This window comes from Natrix helvetica, assembly GCF_964273705.1.
Source record: "Natrix helvetica genome assembly, chromosome: 5".
Lineage (NCBI taxonomy): Eukaryota > Metazoa > Chordata > Lepidosauria > Squamata > Natricidae > Natrix > Natrix helvetica.
In genome coordinates this window covers 542,653-556,577 of record NC_138551.1, presented here as the reverse complement: position 1 = coordinate 556,577, position 13,925 = coordinate 542,653, and the positions used below count along the sequence as shown (strand labels likewise).

The window sequence follows — 13,925 nt, the reverse complement described above, 5'->3', positions numbered from 1 at the left end:
GTGCCCAGGGAGGGGGGGGTCCCAGGGCAGAGGAAGGGTATTCCACAAGGGCCTCCAAGGGGAATAGGAACCATCCTACCCATGCCTTGTGCCCAGGGGGGGGGGGTTCCCAGGGCAGAGGAAGGGTATTCCACAAGGGCCTCCAAGGGGAATAGGAACCAATCCTACCCATGCCTTGTGCCAGGGGGGGGGGGTCCCAGGGCAGAGGAAGGGTATTCCACAAGGGCCTCCAAGGGGAATAGGAACCAATCCTACCCATGCCTTGTGCCCGGGGGGGGGGGGGGTCCCAGGGCAGAGGAAGGGTATTCCACAAGGGCCTCCAAGGGGAATAGGAACCATCCTACCCATGCCTTGTGCCCGGGGGGGGGGGGGGTGGTCCCAGGGCAGAGGAAGGGTATTCCACAAGGCCTCCAAGGGGAATAGGAACCAATCCTACCCATGCCTTGTGCCCAGGGAGGGGGGGTGTCCCAGGGCAGAGGAAGGGTATTCCACAAGGGCCTCCAAGGGGAATAGGAAACCAATCCTACCCATGCCTTGTGCCCAGGGGGTGGCAGGGTCCCAGGGCAGAGGAAGGGTATTCCACAAGGGCCTCCAAGGGGAATAGGAACCAATCCTACCCATGCCTTGTGCCCGGGGGGGGGGAGGGGGTCCCAGGGCAGAGGAAGGGTATTCCACAAGGGCCTCCAAGGGGAATAGGAACCAATCCTACCCATGCCTTGTGCCCAGGGGGGGGGGGTCCCAGGGCAGAGGAAGGGTATTCCACAAGGGCCTCCAAGGGGAATAGGAACCAATCCTACCCATGCCTTGTGCCCGGGGGGGGGGGGTCCCCAGGGCAGAGGAAGGGTATTCCACAAGGGCCTCCAAGGGGAATAAGAACCAATCCTACCCATGCCTTGTGCCCAGGGGGGGGGAGTCCCAGGGCAGAGGAAGGGTATTCCACAAGGGCCTCCAAGGGGAATAGGAAACCAATCCTACCCATGCCTTGTGCCCGGGGGGGGGGGGGGTCCCAGGGCAGAGGAAGGGTATTCCACAAGGGCCTCCAAGGGGAATAGGAACCATCCTACCCATGCCTTGTGTCCGGGGGGGGGGGGGGTCCCAGGGCAGAGGAAGGGTATTCCACAAGGGCCTCCAAGGGGAATAGGAACCATCCTACCCATGCCTTGTGTCCGGGGGGGGGGGGGGTCCCAGGGCAGAGGAAGGGTATTCCACAAGGGCCTCCAAGGGGAATAGGAACCATCCTACCCATGCCTTGTGTCCGGGGGGGGAGGGTCCCAGGGCAGAGGAAGGGTATTCCACAAGGGCCTCCAAGGGGAATAGGAACCAATCCTACCCATGCCTTGTGCCCAGGGAGGGGGGGGGGTCCCAGGGCAGAGGAAGGGTATTCCACAAGGGCCTCCAAGGGGAATAGGAACCAATCCTACCCATGCCTTGTGTCCGGGGGGGGGGGGGGGTCCCAGGGCAGAGGAAGGGTATTCCACAAGGGCCTCCAAGGGGAATAGGAACCATCCTACCCATGCCTTGTGTCCGGGGGGGGAGGGTCCCAGGGCAGAGGAAGGGTATTCCACAAGGGCCTCCAAGGGGAAATAGGAACCATCCTACCCATGCCTTGTGCCCAGGGGGGGGGGGGTCCCAGGGCAGAGGAAGGGTATTCCACAAGGGCCTCCAAGGGGAATAGGAACCAATCCTACCCATGCCTTGTGCCCAGGGAGGGGGGGGGGTCCAGGGCAGAGGAAGGGTATTCCACAAGGGCCTCCAAGGGGAATAGGAACCAATCCTACCCATGCCTTGTGCCCGGGGGGGGGGGGTCCCAGGGCAGAGGAAGGGTATTCCACAAGGGCCTCCAAGGGGAATAGGAACCAATCCTACCCATGCCTTGTGCCCAGGGAGGGGGGGGGGGTCCCAGGGCAGAGGAAGGGTATTCCACAAGGGCCTCCAAGGGGAATAGGAACCAATCCTACCCATGCCTTGTGCCCAGGGGGGGGGGGTCCCAGGGCAGAGGAAGGGTATTCCACAAGGGCCTCCAAGGGGAATAGGAACCATCCTACCCATGCCTTGTGCCCAGGGGGGGGGGTCCAGGGCAGAGGAAGGGTATTCCACAAGGGCCTCCAAGGGAATACCGTAATTAAGGGGAATAGGAACCAATCCTACCCATGCCTTGTGCCCAGGGGGGTGGGAGGGTCCCAGGGCAGAGGAAGGGTATTCCACAAGGGCCTCCAAGGGGAATAGGAACCATCCTACCCATGCCTTGTGCCCAGGGGGGGGGGTCCCAGGGCAGAGGAAGGGTATTCCACAAGGGCCTCCAAGGGGAATAGGAACCAATCCTACCCATGCCTTGTGCCCAGGGGGGGGGGGGTCCCAGGGCAGAGGAAGGGTATTCCACAAGGGCCTCCAAGGGGAATAGGAACCAATCCTACCCATGCCTTGTGCCCAGAGGGGGGGGAGGGGTCCCAGGGCAGAGGAAGGGTATTCCACAAGGGCCTCCAAGGGGAATAGGAACCATCCTACCCATGCCTTGTGCCCAGGGGGGGGGTCCCAGGGCAGAGGAAGGGTATTCCACAAGGGCCTCCAAGGGGAATAGGAACCAATCCTACCCATGCCTTGTGCCCAGGGGGGGGGGGGTCCCAGGGCAGAGGAAGGGTATTCCACAAGGGCCTCCAAGGGGAATAGGAACCAATCCTACCCATGCCTTGTGCCCAGGGGGGGGGGGGGGTCCCAGGGCAGAGGAAGGGTATTCCACAAGGGCCTCCAAGGGGAATAGGAACCAATCCTACCCATGCCTTGTGCCCAGGGGGGGGGAGGGTCCCAGGGGAACATCCTACCCATGCCTTGTGCCCAGGGGGGGGAGGGTCCCAGGGCAGAGGAAGGGTATTCCACAAGGGCCTCCAAGGGGAATAGGAACCAATCCTACCCACAAGGGCCTCCAAGGGGAATAGGAACCAATCCTACCCATGCCTTGTGCCCAGGGGGGGGGGGTCCCAGGGCAGAGGAAGGGTATTCCACAAGGGCCTCCAAGGGGAATAGGAACCAATCCTACCCATGCCTTGTGCCCAGGGGGGGGAGGGTCCCAGGGCAGAGGAAGGGTATTCCACAAGGGCCTCCAAGGGGAATAGGAACCAATCCTACCCATGCCTTGTGCCCAGGGAGGGGGGGAGGGTCCCAGGGCAGAGGAAGGGTATTCCACAAGGGCCTCCAAGGGGAATAGGAACCAATCCTACCCATGCCTTGTGCCCAGGGAGGGGGGGGGGTCCCAGGGCAGAGGAAGGGTATTCCACAAGGGCCTCCAAGGGGAATAGGAACCATCCTACCCATGCCTTGTGCCCAGGGAGGGGGGGGGGTCCCAGGGCAGAGGAAGGGTATTCCACAAGGGCCTCCAAGGGGAATAGGAACCAATCCTACCCATGCCTTGTGCCCAGGGAGGGGGGGGGGTCCCAGGGCAGAGGAAGGGTATTCCACAAGGGCCTCCAAGGGGAATAGGAACCAATCCTACCCATGCCTTGTGCCCAGAGGGGGGGGGGGGGTCCCAGGGCAGAGGAAGGGTATTCCACAAGGGCCTCCAAGGGGAATAGGAACCAATCCTACCCATGCCTTGTGCCCAGGGAGGGGGGGGGGGTCCCAGGGCAGAGGAAGGGTATTCCACAAGGGCCTCCAAGGGGAATAGGAACCAATCCTACCCATGCCTTGTGCCCAGGGGGGGGGGGGGTCCCAGGGCAGAGGAAGGGTATTCCACAAGGGCCTCCAAGGGGAATAGGAACCAATCCTACCCATGCCTTGTGCCCAGGGAGGGGGGGAGGGTCCCAGGGCAGAGGAAGGGTATTCCACAAGGGCCTCCAAGGGGAATAGGAACCAATCCTACCCATGCCTTGTGCCCAGGGGGGGGGGGGTCCCAGGGCAGAGGAAGGGTATTCCACAAGGGCCTCCAAGGGGAATAGGAACCAATCCTACCCATGCCTTGTGCCCAGGGAGGGGGGGTGTCCCAGGGCAGAGGAAGGGTATTCCACAAGGGCCTCCAAGGGGAATAGGAACCATCCTACCCATGCCTTGTGCCCAGGGGGGGGGGGGTCCCAGGGCAGAGGAAGGGTATTCCACAAGGGCCTCCAAGGGGAATAGGAACCAATCCTACCCATGCCTTGTGTCCAGGGGGGGGGGGGGTCCCAGGGCAGAGGAAGCGTATTCCACAAGGGCCTCCAAGGGGAATAGGAACCATCCTTCCCATGCCTTGTGCCCAGGGGGGGGGGGTCCCAGGGCAGAGGAAGGGTATTCCACAAGGGCCTCCAAGGGGAATAGGAACCAATCCTACCCATGCCTTGTGCCCAGGGGGGGGGGGGTCCCAGGGCAGAGGAAGGGTATTCCACAAGGGCCTCCAAGGGGAATAGGAACCAATCCTACCCATGCCTTGTGTCCAGGGGGGGGGTGTCCCAGGGCAGAGGAAGGGTATTCCACAAGGGCCTCCAAGGGGAATAGGAACCATCCTACCCATGCCTTGTGCCCGGGGGGGGGGGGGGTCCCAGGGCAGAGGAAGGGTATTCCACAAGGGCCTCCAAGGGGAATAGGAACCAATCCTACCCATGCCTTGTGCCCAGGGAGGGGGGGGGGTCCCAGGGCAGAGGAAGGGTATTCCACAAGGGCCTCCAAGGGGAATAGGAACCATCCTACCCATGCCTTGTGCCCGGGGGGGGGGGGGGGTCCCAGGGCAGAGGAAGGGTATTCCACAAGGGCCTCCAAGGGGAATAGGAACCAATCCTACCCATGCCTTGTGCCCAGGGAGGGGGGGGGGTCCCAGGGCAGAGGAAGGGTATTCCACAAGGGCCTCCAAGGGGAATAGGAACCATCCTACCCATGCCTTGTGTCTAGGGGGGGGAGGGTCCCAGGGCAGAGGAAGGGTATTCCACAAGGGCCTCCAAGGGGAATAGGAACCAATCCTACCCATGCCTTGTGCCCAGGGAGGGGGGGGGGTCCCAGGGCAGAGGAAGGGTATTCCACAAGGGCCTCCAAGGGGAATAGGAACCAATCCTACCCATGCCTTGTGCCCAGGGAGGGGGGGGGGGTCCCAGGGCAGAGGAAGGGTATTCCACAAGGGCCTCCAAGGGGAATAGGAACCATCCTACCCATGCCTTGTGCCCAGGGAGGGGGGGGGGGTCCCAGGGCAGAGGAAGGGTATTCCACAAGGGCCTCCAAGGGGAATAGGAACCAATCCTACCCATGCCTTGTGCCCAGGGAGGGGGGGGGGGTCCCAGGGCAGAGGAAGGGTATTCCACAAGGGCCTCCAAGGGGAATAGGAACCATCCTACCCATGCCTTGTGCCCAGAGGGGGGGGGGGGTCCCAGGGCAGAGGAAGGGTATTCCACAAGGGCCTCCAAGGGGAATAGGAACCAATCCTACCCATGCCTTGTGCCCAGGGAGGGGGGGGGGGTCCCAGGGCAGAGGAAGGGTATTCCACAAGGGCCTCCAAGGGGAATAGGAACCAATCCTACCCATGCCTTGTGCCCAGGGGGGGGGGGGTCCCAGGGCAGAGGAAGGGTATTCCACAAGGGCCTCCAAGGGGAATAGGAACCAATCCTACCCATGCCTTGTGCCCAGGGAGGGGGGGAGGGTCCCAGGGCAGAGGAAGGGTATTCCACAAGGGCCTCCAAGGGGAATAGGAACCAATCCTACCCATGCCTTGTGCCCAGGGGGGGGGGGTCCCAGGGCAGAGGAAGGGTATTCCACAAGGGCCTCCAAGGGGAATAGGAACCAATCCTACCCATGCCTTGTGCCCAGGGAGGGGGGGTGTCCCAGGGCAGAGGAAGGGTATTCCACAAGGGCCTCCAAGGGGAATAGGAACCATCCTACCCATGCCTTGTGCCCAGGGGGGGGGGGTCCCAGGGCAGAGGAAGGGTATTCCACAAGGGCCTCCAAGGGGAATAGGAACCAATCCTACCCATGCCTTGTGTCCAGGGGGGGGGGGGGTCCCAGGGCAGAGGAAGCGTATTCCACAAGGGCCTCCAAGGGGAATAGGAACCATCCTACCCATGCCTTGTGCCCAGGGGGGGGGGTCCCAGGGCAGAGGAAGGGTATTCCACAAGGGCCTCCAAGGGGAATAAGAACCAATCCTACCCATGCCTTGTGCCCAGGGGGGGGGGGGGTCCCAGGGCAGAGGAAGGGTATTCCACAAGGGCCTCCAAGGGGAATAGGAACCAATCCTACCCATGCCTTGTGTCCAGGGGGGGGGGGTGTCCCAGGGCAGAGGAAGGGTATTCCACAAGGGCCTCCAAGGGGAATAGGAACCATCCTACCCATGCCTTGTGCCCGGGGGGGGGGGGGGGTCCCAGGGCAGAGGAAGGGTATTCCACAAGGGCCTCCAAGGGGAATAGGAACCAATCCTACCCATGCCTTGTGCCCAGGGAGGGGGGGGGGTCCCAGGGCAGAGGAAGGGTATTCCACAAGGGCCTCCAAGGGGAATAGGAACCAATCCTACCCATGCCTTGTGTCCAGGGGGGGGGGGGGGGTCCCAGGGCAGAGGAAGGGTATTCCACAAGGGCCTCCAAGGGGAATAGGAACCAATCCTACCCATGCCTTGTGTCCAGGGAGGGGGGGTCCCAGGGCAGAGGAAGGGTATTCCACAAGGGCCTCCAAGGGGAATAGGAACCAATCCTACCCATGCCTTGTGCCCAGAGGGGGGGGGGAGGGTCCCAGGGCAGAGGAAGGGTATTCCACAAGGGCCTCCAAGGGGAATAGGAACCATCCTACCCATGCCTTGTGCCCGGGGGGGGGGGGGTCCCAGGGCAGAGGAAGGGTATTCCACAAGGGCCTCCAAGGGGAATAGGAACCAATCCTACCCATGCCTTGTGCCCAGGGAGGGGGGGGGGTCCCAGGGCAGAGGAAGGGTATTCCACAAGGGCCTCCAAGGGGAATAGGAACCAATCCTACCCATGCCTTGTGTCCAGGGAGGGGGGGTCCCAGGGCAGAGGAAGGGTATTCCACAAGGGCCTCCAAGGGGAATAGGAACCAATCCTACCCATGCCTTGTGCCCAGGGAGGGGGGGGGGTCCCAGGGCAGAGGAAGGGTATTCCACAAGGGCCTCCAAGGGGAATAGGAACCAATCCTACCCATGCCTTGTGCCCAGGGGGGGGGTCCCAGGGCAGAGGAAGGGTATTCCACAAGGGCCTCCAAGGGGAATAGGAACCAATCCTACCCATGCCTTGTGCCCAGGGAGGGGGGGGGGGTCCCAGGGCAGAGGAAGGGTATTCCACAAGGGCCTCCAAGGGGAATAGGAACCAATCCTACCCATGCCTTGTGCCCAGGGGGGGGGTCCCAGGGCAGAGGAAGGGTATTCCACAAGGGCCTCCAAGGGGAATAGGAACCAATCCTACCCATGCCTTGTGCCCAGGGAGGGGGGGTGTCCCAGGGCAGAGGAAGGGTATTCCACAAGGGCCTCCAAGGGGAATAGGAACCAATCCTACCCATGCCTTGTGTCCAGGGGGGGGGGGGGTCCCAGGGCAGAGGAAGCGTATTCCACAAGGGCCTCCAAGGGGAATAGGAACCATCCTTCCCATGCCTTGTGCCCAGGGGGGGGGGTCCCAGGGCAGAGGAAGGGTATTCCACAAGGGCCTCCAAGGGGAATAGGAACCAATCCTACCCATGCCTTGTGCCCAGGGGGGGGGGGGGTCCCAGGGCAGAGGAAGGGTATTCCACAAGGGCCTCCAAGGGGAATAGGAACCAATCCTACCCATGCCTTGTGTCCAGGGGGGGGGGTGTCCCAGGGCAGAGGAAGGGTATTCCACAAGGGCCTCCAAGGGGAATAGGAACCAATCCTACCCATGCCTTGTGCCCGGGGGGGGGGGGGTCCCAGGGCAGAGGAAGGGTATTCCACAAGGGCCTCCAAGGGGAATAGGAACCAATCCTACCCATGCCTTGTGCCCAGGGAGGGGGGGGGGTCCCAGGGCAGAGGAAGGGTATTCCACAAGGGCCTCCAAGGGGAATAGGAACCATCCTACCCATGCCTTGTGCCCGGGGGGGGGGGGGGGGTCCCAGGGCAGAGGAAGGGTATTCCACAAGGGCCTCCAAGGGGAATAGGAACCAATCCTACCCATGCCTTGTGCCCAGGGAGGGGGGGGGGTCCCAGGGCAGAGGAAGGGTATTCCACAAGGGCCTCCAAGGGGAATAGGAACCATCCTACCCATGCCTTGTGTCTAGGGGGGGGAGGGTCCCAGGGCAGAGGAAGGGTATTCCACAAGGGCCTCCAAGGGGAATAGGAACCAATCCTACCCATGCCTTGTGCCCAGGGAGGGGGGGGGGTCCCAGGGCAGAGGAAGGGTATTCCACAAGGGCCTCCAAGGGGAATAGGAACCAATCCTACCCATGCCTTGTGCCCAGGGAGGGGGGGGGGGTCCCAGGGCAGAGGAAGGGTATTCCACAAGGGCCTCCAAGGGGAATAGGAACCATCCTACCCATGCCTTGTGCCCAGGGAGGGGGGGGGGTCCCAGGGCAGAGGAAGGGTATTCCACAAGGGCCTCCAAGGGGAATAGGAACCAATCCTACCCATGCCTTGTGCCCAGGGAGGGGGGGGGGGTCCCAGGGCAGAGGAAGGGTATTCCACAAGGGCCTCCAAGGGGAATAGGAACCATCCTACCCATGCCTTGTGCCCAGAGGGGGGGGGGGGGGTCCCAGGGCAGAGGAAGGGTATTCCACAAGGGCCTCCAAGGGGAATAGGAACCAATCCTACCCATGCCTTGTGCCCAGGGAGGGGGGGGGGGTCCCAGGGCAGAGGAAGGGTATTCCACAAGGGCCTCCAAGGGGAATAGGAACCAATCCTACCCATGCCTTGTGCCCAGGGGGGGGGGGTCCCAGGGCAGAGGAAGGGTATTCCACAAGGGCCTCCAAGGGGAATAGGAACCAATCCTACCCATGCCTTGTGCCCAGGGAGGGGGGGAGGGTCCCAGGGCAGAGGAAGGGTATTCCACAAGGGCCTCCAAGGGGAATAGGAACCAATCCTACCCATGCCTTGTGCCCAGGGGGGGGGGGTCCCAGGGCAGAGGAAGGGTATTCCACAAGGGCCTCCAAGGGGAATAGGAACCAATCCTACCCATGCCTTGTGCCCAGGGAGGGGGGGTGTCCCAGGGCAGAGGAAGGGTATTCCACAAGGGCCTCCAAGGGGAATAGGAACCATCCTACCCATGCCTTGTGCCCAGGGGGGGGGGGTCCCAGGGCAGAGGAAGGGTATTCCACAAGGGCCTCCAAGGGGAATAGGAACCAATCCTACCCATGCCTTGTGTCCAGGGGGGGGGGGGGTCCCAGGGCAGAGGAAGCGTATTCCACAAGGGCCTCCAAGGGGAATAGGAACCATCCTACCCATGCCTTGTGCCCAGGGGGGGGGGTCCCAGGGCAGAGGAAGGGTATTCCACAAGGGCCTCCAAGGGGAATAAGAACCAATCCTACCCATGCCTTGTGCCCAGGGGGGGGGGGGGGTCCCAGGGCAGAGGAAGGGTATTCCACAAGGGCCTCCAAGGGGAATAGGAACCAATCCTACCCATGCCTTGTGTCCAGGGGGGGGGGGTGTCCCAGGGCAGAGGAAGGGTATTCCACAAGGGCCTCCAAGGGGAATAGGAACCATCCTACCCATGCCTTGTGCCCGGGGGGGGGGGGGGTCCCAGGGCAGAGGAAGGGTATTCCACAAGGGCCTCCAAGGGGAATAGGAACCAATCCTACCCATGCCTTGTGCCCAGGGAGGGGGGGGGTCCCAGGGCAGAGGAAGGGTATTCCACAAGGGCCTCCAAGGGGAATAGGAACCAATCCTACCCATGCCTTGTGTCCAGGGGGGGGGGGGGGTCCCAGGGCAGAGGAAGGGTATTCCACAAGGGCCTCCAAGGGGAATAGGAACCAATCCTACCCATGCCTTGTGTCCAGGGAGGGGGGGTCCCAGGGCAGAGGAAGGGTATTCCACAAGGGCCTCCAAGGGGAATAGGAACCAATCCTACCCATGCCTTGTGCCCAGAGGGGGGGGGGGGAGGGTCCCAGGGCAGAGGAAGGGTATTCCACAAGGGCCTCCAAGGGGAATAGGAACCATCCTACCCATGCCTTGTGCCCGGGGGGGGGGGGGTCCCAGGGCAGAGGAAGGGTATTCCACAAGGGCCTCCAAGGGGAATAGGAACCAATCCTACCCATGCCTTGTGCCCAGGGAGGGGGGGGGGGTCCCAGGGCAGAGGAAGGGTATTCCACAAGGGCCTCCAAGGGGAATAGGAACCAATCCTACCCATGCCTTGTGTCCAGGGAGGGGGGGTCCCAGGGCAGAGGAAGGGTATTCCACAAGGGCCTCCAAGGGGAATAGGAACCAATCCTACCCATGCCTTGTGCCCAGGGAGGGGGGGGGGTCCCAGGGCAGAGGAAGGGTATTCCACAAGGGCCTCCAAGGGGAATAGGAACCAATCCTACCCATGCCTTGTGCCCAGGGGGGGGGTCCCAGGGCAGAGGAAGGGTATTCCACAAGGGCCTCCAAGGGGAATAGGAACCAATCCTACCCATGCCTTGTGCCCAGGGAGGGGGGGGGGGTCCCAGGGCAGAGGAAGGGTATTCCACAAGGGCCTCCAAGGGGAATAGGAACCAATCCTACCCATGCCTTGTGCCCAGGGGGGTGGGAGGGTCCCAGGGCAGAGGAAGGGTATTCCACAAGGGCCTCAAAGGGGAATAGGAACCAATCCTACCCATGCCTTGTGCCCAGGGAGGGGGGGGGGTCCCAGGGCAGAGGAAGGGTATTCCACAAGGGCCTCCAAGGGGAATAGGAACCAATCCTACCCATGCCTTGTGCCCAGGGGGGTGGGAGGGTCCCAGGGCAGAGGAAGGGTATTCCACAAGGGCCTCCAAGGGGAATAGGAACCAATCCTACCCATGCCTTGTGCCCAGGGGGGGGGAGGGTCCCAGGGCAGAGGAAGGGTATTCCACAAGGGCCTCCAAGGGGAATAGGAACCAATCCTACCCATGCCTTGTGCCCAGGGGGGGGGGGTCCCAGGGCAGAGGAAGGGTATTCCACAAGGGCCTCCAAGGGGAATAGGAACCAATCCTACCCATGCCTTGTGCCCAGGGGGGGGAGGGTCCCAGGGCAGAGGAAGGGTATTCCACAAGGGCCTCCAAGGGGAATAGGAACCAATCCTACCCATGCCTTGTGCCCAGGGGGGGGGGGGGGTCCCAGGGCAGAGGAAGGGTATTCCACAAGGGCCTCCAAGGGGAATAGGAACCATCCTACCCATGCCTTGTGCCCAGGGGGGGGGGGGGTCCCAGGGCAGAGGAAGGGTATTCCACAAGGGCCTCCAAGGGGAATAGGAACCAATCCTACCCATGCCTTGTGCCCAGGGGGGGGAGGGTCCCAGGGCAGAGGAAGGGTATTCCACAAGGGCCTCCAAGGGGAATAGGAACCAATCCTACCCATGCCTTGTGCCCAGGGGGGGGAGGGTCCCAGGGCAGAGGAAGGGTATTCCACAAGGGCCTCCAAGGGGAATAGGAACCATCCTACACATGCCTTGTGCCCAGGGGGGGGGGGTCCCAGGGCAGAGGAAGGGTATTCCACAAGGGCCTCCAAGGGGAATAGGAACCAATCCTACCCATGCCTTGTGCCCAGGGGGGGGGGGGGTCCCAGGGCAGAGGAAGGGTATTCCACAAGGGCCTCCAAGGGGAATAGGAACCATCCTACCCATGCCTTGTGCCCAGGGGGGGGGTAGGGTCCCAGGGCAGAGGAAGGGTATTCCACAAGGGCCTGCAAGGGGAATAGGAACCAATCCTACCCATGCCTTGTGCCCAGAGGGGGGGAGGGTCCCAGGGCAGAGGAAGGGTATTCCACAAGGGCCTCCAAGGGGAATAGGAACCAATCCTACCCATGCCTTGTGCCCAGGGAGGGGGGGGGGGTCCCAGGGCAGAGGAAGGGTATTCCACAAGGGCCTCCAAGGGGAATAGGAACCATCCTACCCATGCCTTGTGCCCAGGGGGGGGGGGGTCCCAGGGCAGAGGAAGGGTATTCCACAAGGGCCTCCAAGGGGAATAGGAACCAATCCTACCCATGCCTTGTGCCCAGGGAGGGGGGGGGGGTCCCAGGGCAGAGGAAGGGTATTCCACAAGGGCCTCCAAGGGGAATAGGAACCAATCCTACCCATGTCTTGTGCCCAGGGGGGTGGGAGGGTCCCAGGGCAGAGGAAGGGTATTCCACAAGGGCCTCCAAGGGGAATAGGAACCAATCCTACCCATGCCTTGTGCCCGGGGGGGGGGGGGGTCCCAGGGCAGAGGAAGGGTATTCCACAAGGGCCTCCAAGGGGAATAGGAACCAATCCTACCCATGCCTTGTGTCCGGGGGGGGGGGGGGGTGTCCCAGGGCAGAGGAAGGGTATTCCACAAGGGCCTCCAAGGGGAATAGGAACCAATCCTACCCATGCCTTGTGCCCAGGGGGGGGGGGGTCCCAGGGCAGAGGAAGGGTATTCCACAAGGGCCTCCAAGGGGAATAGGAACCAATCCTACCCATGCCTTGTGCCCAGGGGGGGGGGTGTCCCAGGGCAGAGGAAGGGTATTCCACAAGGGCCTCCAAGGGGAATAGGAACCAATCCTACCCATGCCTTGTGCCCAGGGGGGGGGGGGGTCCCAGGGCAGAGGAAGGGTATTCCACAAGGGCCTCCAAGGGGAATAGGAACCATCCTACCCATGCCTTGTGTCCGGGGGGGGGGGGGTGTCCCAGGGCAGAGGAAGGGTATTCCACAAGGGCCTCCAAGGGGAATAGGAACCAATCCTACCCATGCCTTGTGCCCAGGGGGGGGGGGGTCCCAGGGGATCCAACTGACCCGGCTGCCTCTCTGCTCCCAGATCAAGGACACTTGGCACCAGGTCTACCGGCAGCACTTCCTGAAAACCGCCCTGGGCCACTGCAACCTCTGCCGGAGGGGCTTCTACTACTACCAGAGGCACTTTGTGGACTCCGAGGTCAGCTGGGGAAGCCACCTTTTGGGGGGAGGGGGGGGGCTCTCCTCCTGCCCAGCCAGGATCTGCTCCAAGGGGGATGGCACTCTTGTGGTGTTGCACTAGGTGGCAGCCTTGCAGTGAACATCTGGCTCCGGCTGTTCTTGTCTGGGCTAAACCCTCTTGGAGCTCAGAAGGGGGGCAGCCTTCTTCCACGCTTCTAGGGCAGGGAGAGGACCCCCCCGGCTGCCTGCAGACCCCGGGGAGCCCCCCCAGCAAAGGAGAATCCTTGCCGTCTCGGGGCTGAACTGAGGGTCCCCTGGGGCTTTCCTTGCAGACGTCCCGTGACCCAACTAGGGAACCTCATCCGTGTGACGCCTGCAAGGAAACTGCCCAGCTCAGGGAGCCCCAGGGGCCCCTGCAGTCGGTAGAGAGGAGCTCCGGGGCTCAGTCACGTCCCCCCCTGGGGTGGCTGGAAGGGTCCTGGGCTGGCCTCCCTCCTCTCCTTCCTGTGGGGTTTGTGGCTGTGTTGTAACCCTCCTGGGTGCCCTGTTGCTATCCTGTCTGTACAGACGGAGAAAGGAAACGGGCCCTGTGGGAGGAGAGCTGGAAGAGGGGCCCGGAGCTTCCCTCCAGCAGGGTCCCTTGGAGACTTTGGGGGGGGGGGGAAATCCTCTGGCGGCTGCCTTGACTGATCTCCCGGCCTCCTGCCCCACACTGCGTTCACCGGCTGGGCTGGGCCCCCCGCCCCAAACACAACGAGCAGCTTCTGGGTCCCTAACCCGCTGTGGTTCTCCTTCTGGTCCTCCAGCTGGAGTGCAACGACGTGGTTCTCTTCTGGCGCATCCAGCGCATGCTGGCCATCACCGCCAACACCCTCCGGCAGCAGCTGGCCAACACTGAAGGTAGGGGCCCCGCCCTTCCTCTCTCTCGGGGGGGGGCTGCAGGGGGGAGGGACGTGGGAGGCCCAGCCTTGCCCCTCCAGGCGCTGGGAAATCTGCCCTTCCCAGAGGTTGCC

At 62.8% G+C, this 13,925-nt stretch overlaps 1 protein-coding gene across 7 annotated transcripts in view; it reads left to right on the top strand.

Moving 5' to 3' along the window:
* OPA1 (OPA1 mitochondrial dynamin like GTPase) overlaps positions 1-13,925 on the top strand; it is an 87,858-nt gene that overhangs the window by 65,067 nt on the left and 8,866 nt on the right. For all 7 annotated transcript variants that reach the window (XM_081953980.1, XM_081953978.1, XM_081953979.1 and 4 more), the window contains 2 exons: positions 12,815-12,931; positions 13,719-13,812. In XM_081953980.1, the coding sequence (XP_081810106.1) occupies positions 12,815-12,931; positions 13,719-13,812 (211 nt within the window). The remainder of the gene's footprint in view (positions 1-12,814; positions 12,932-13,718; positions 13,813-13,925) is intronic.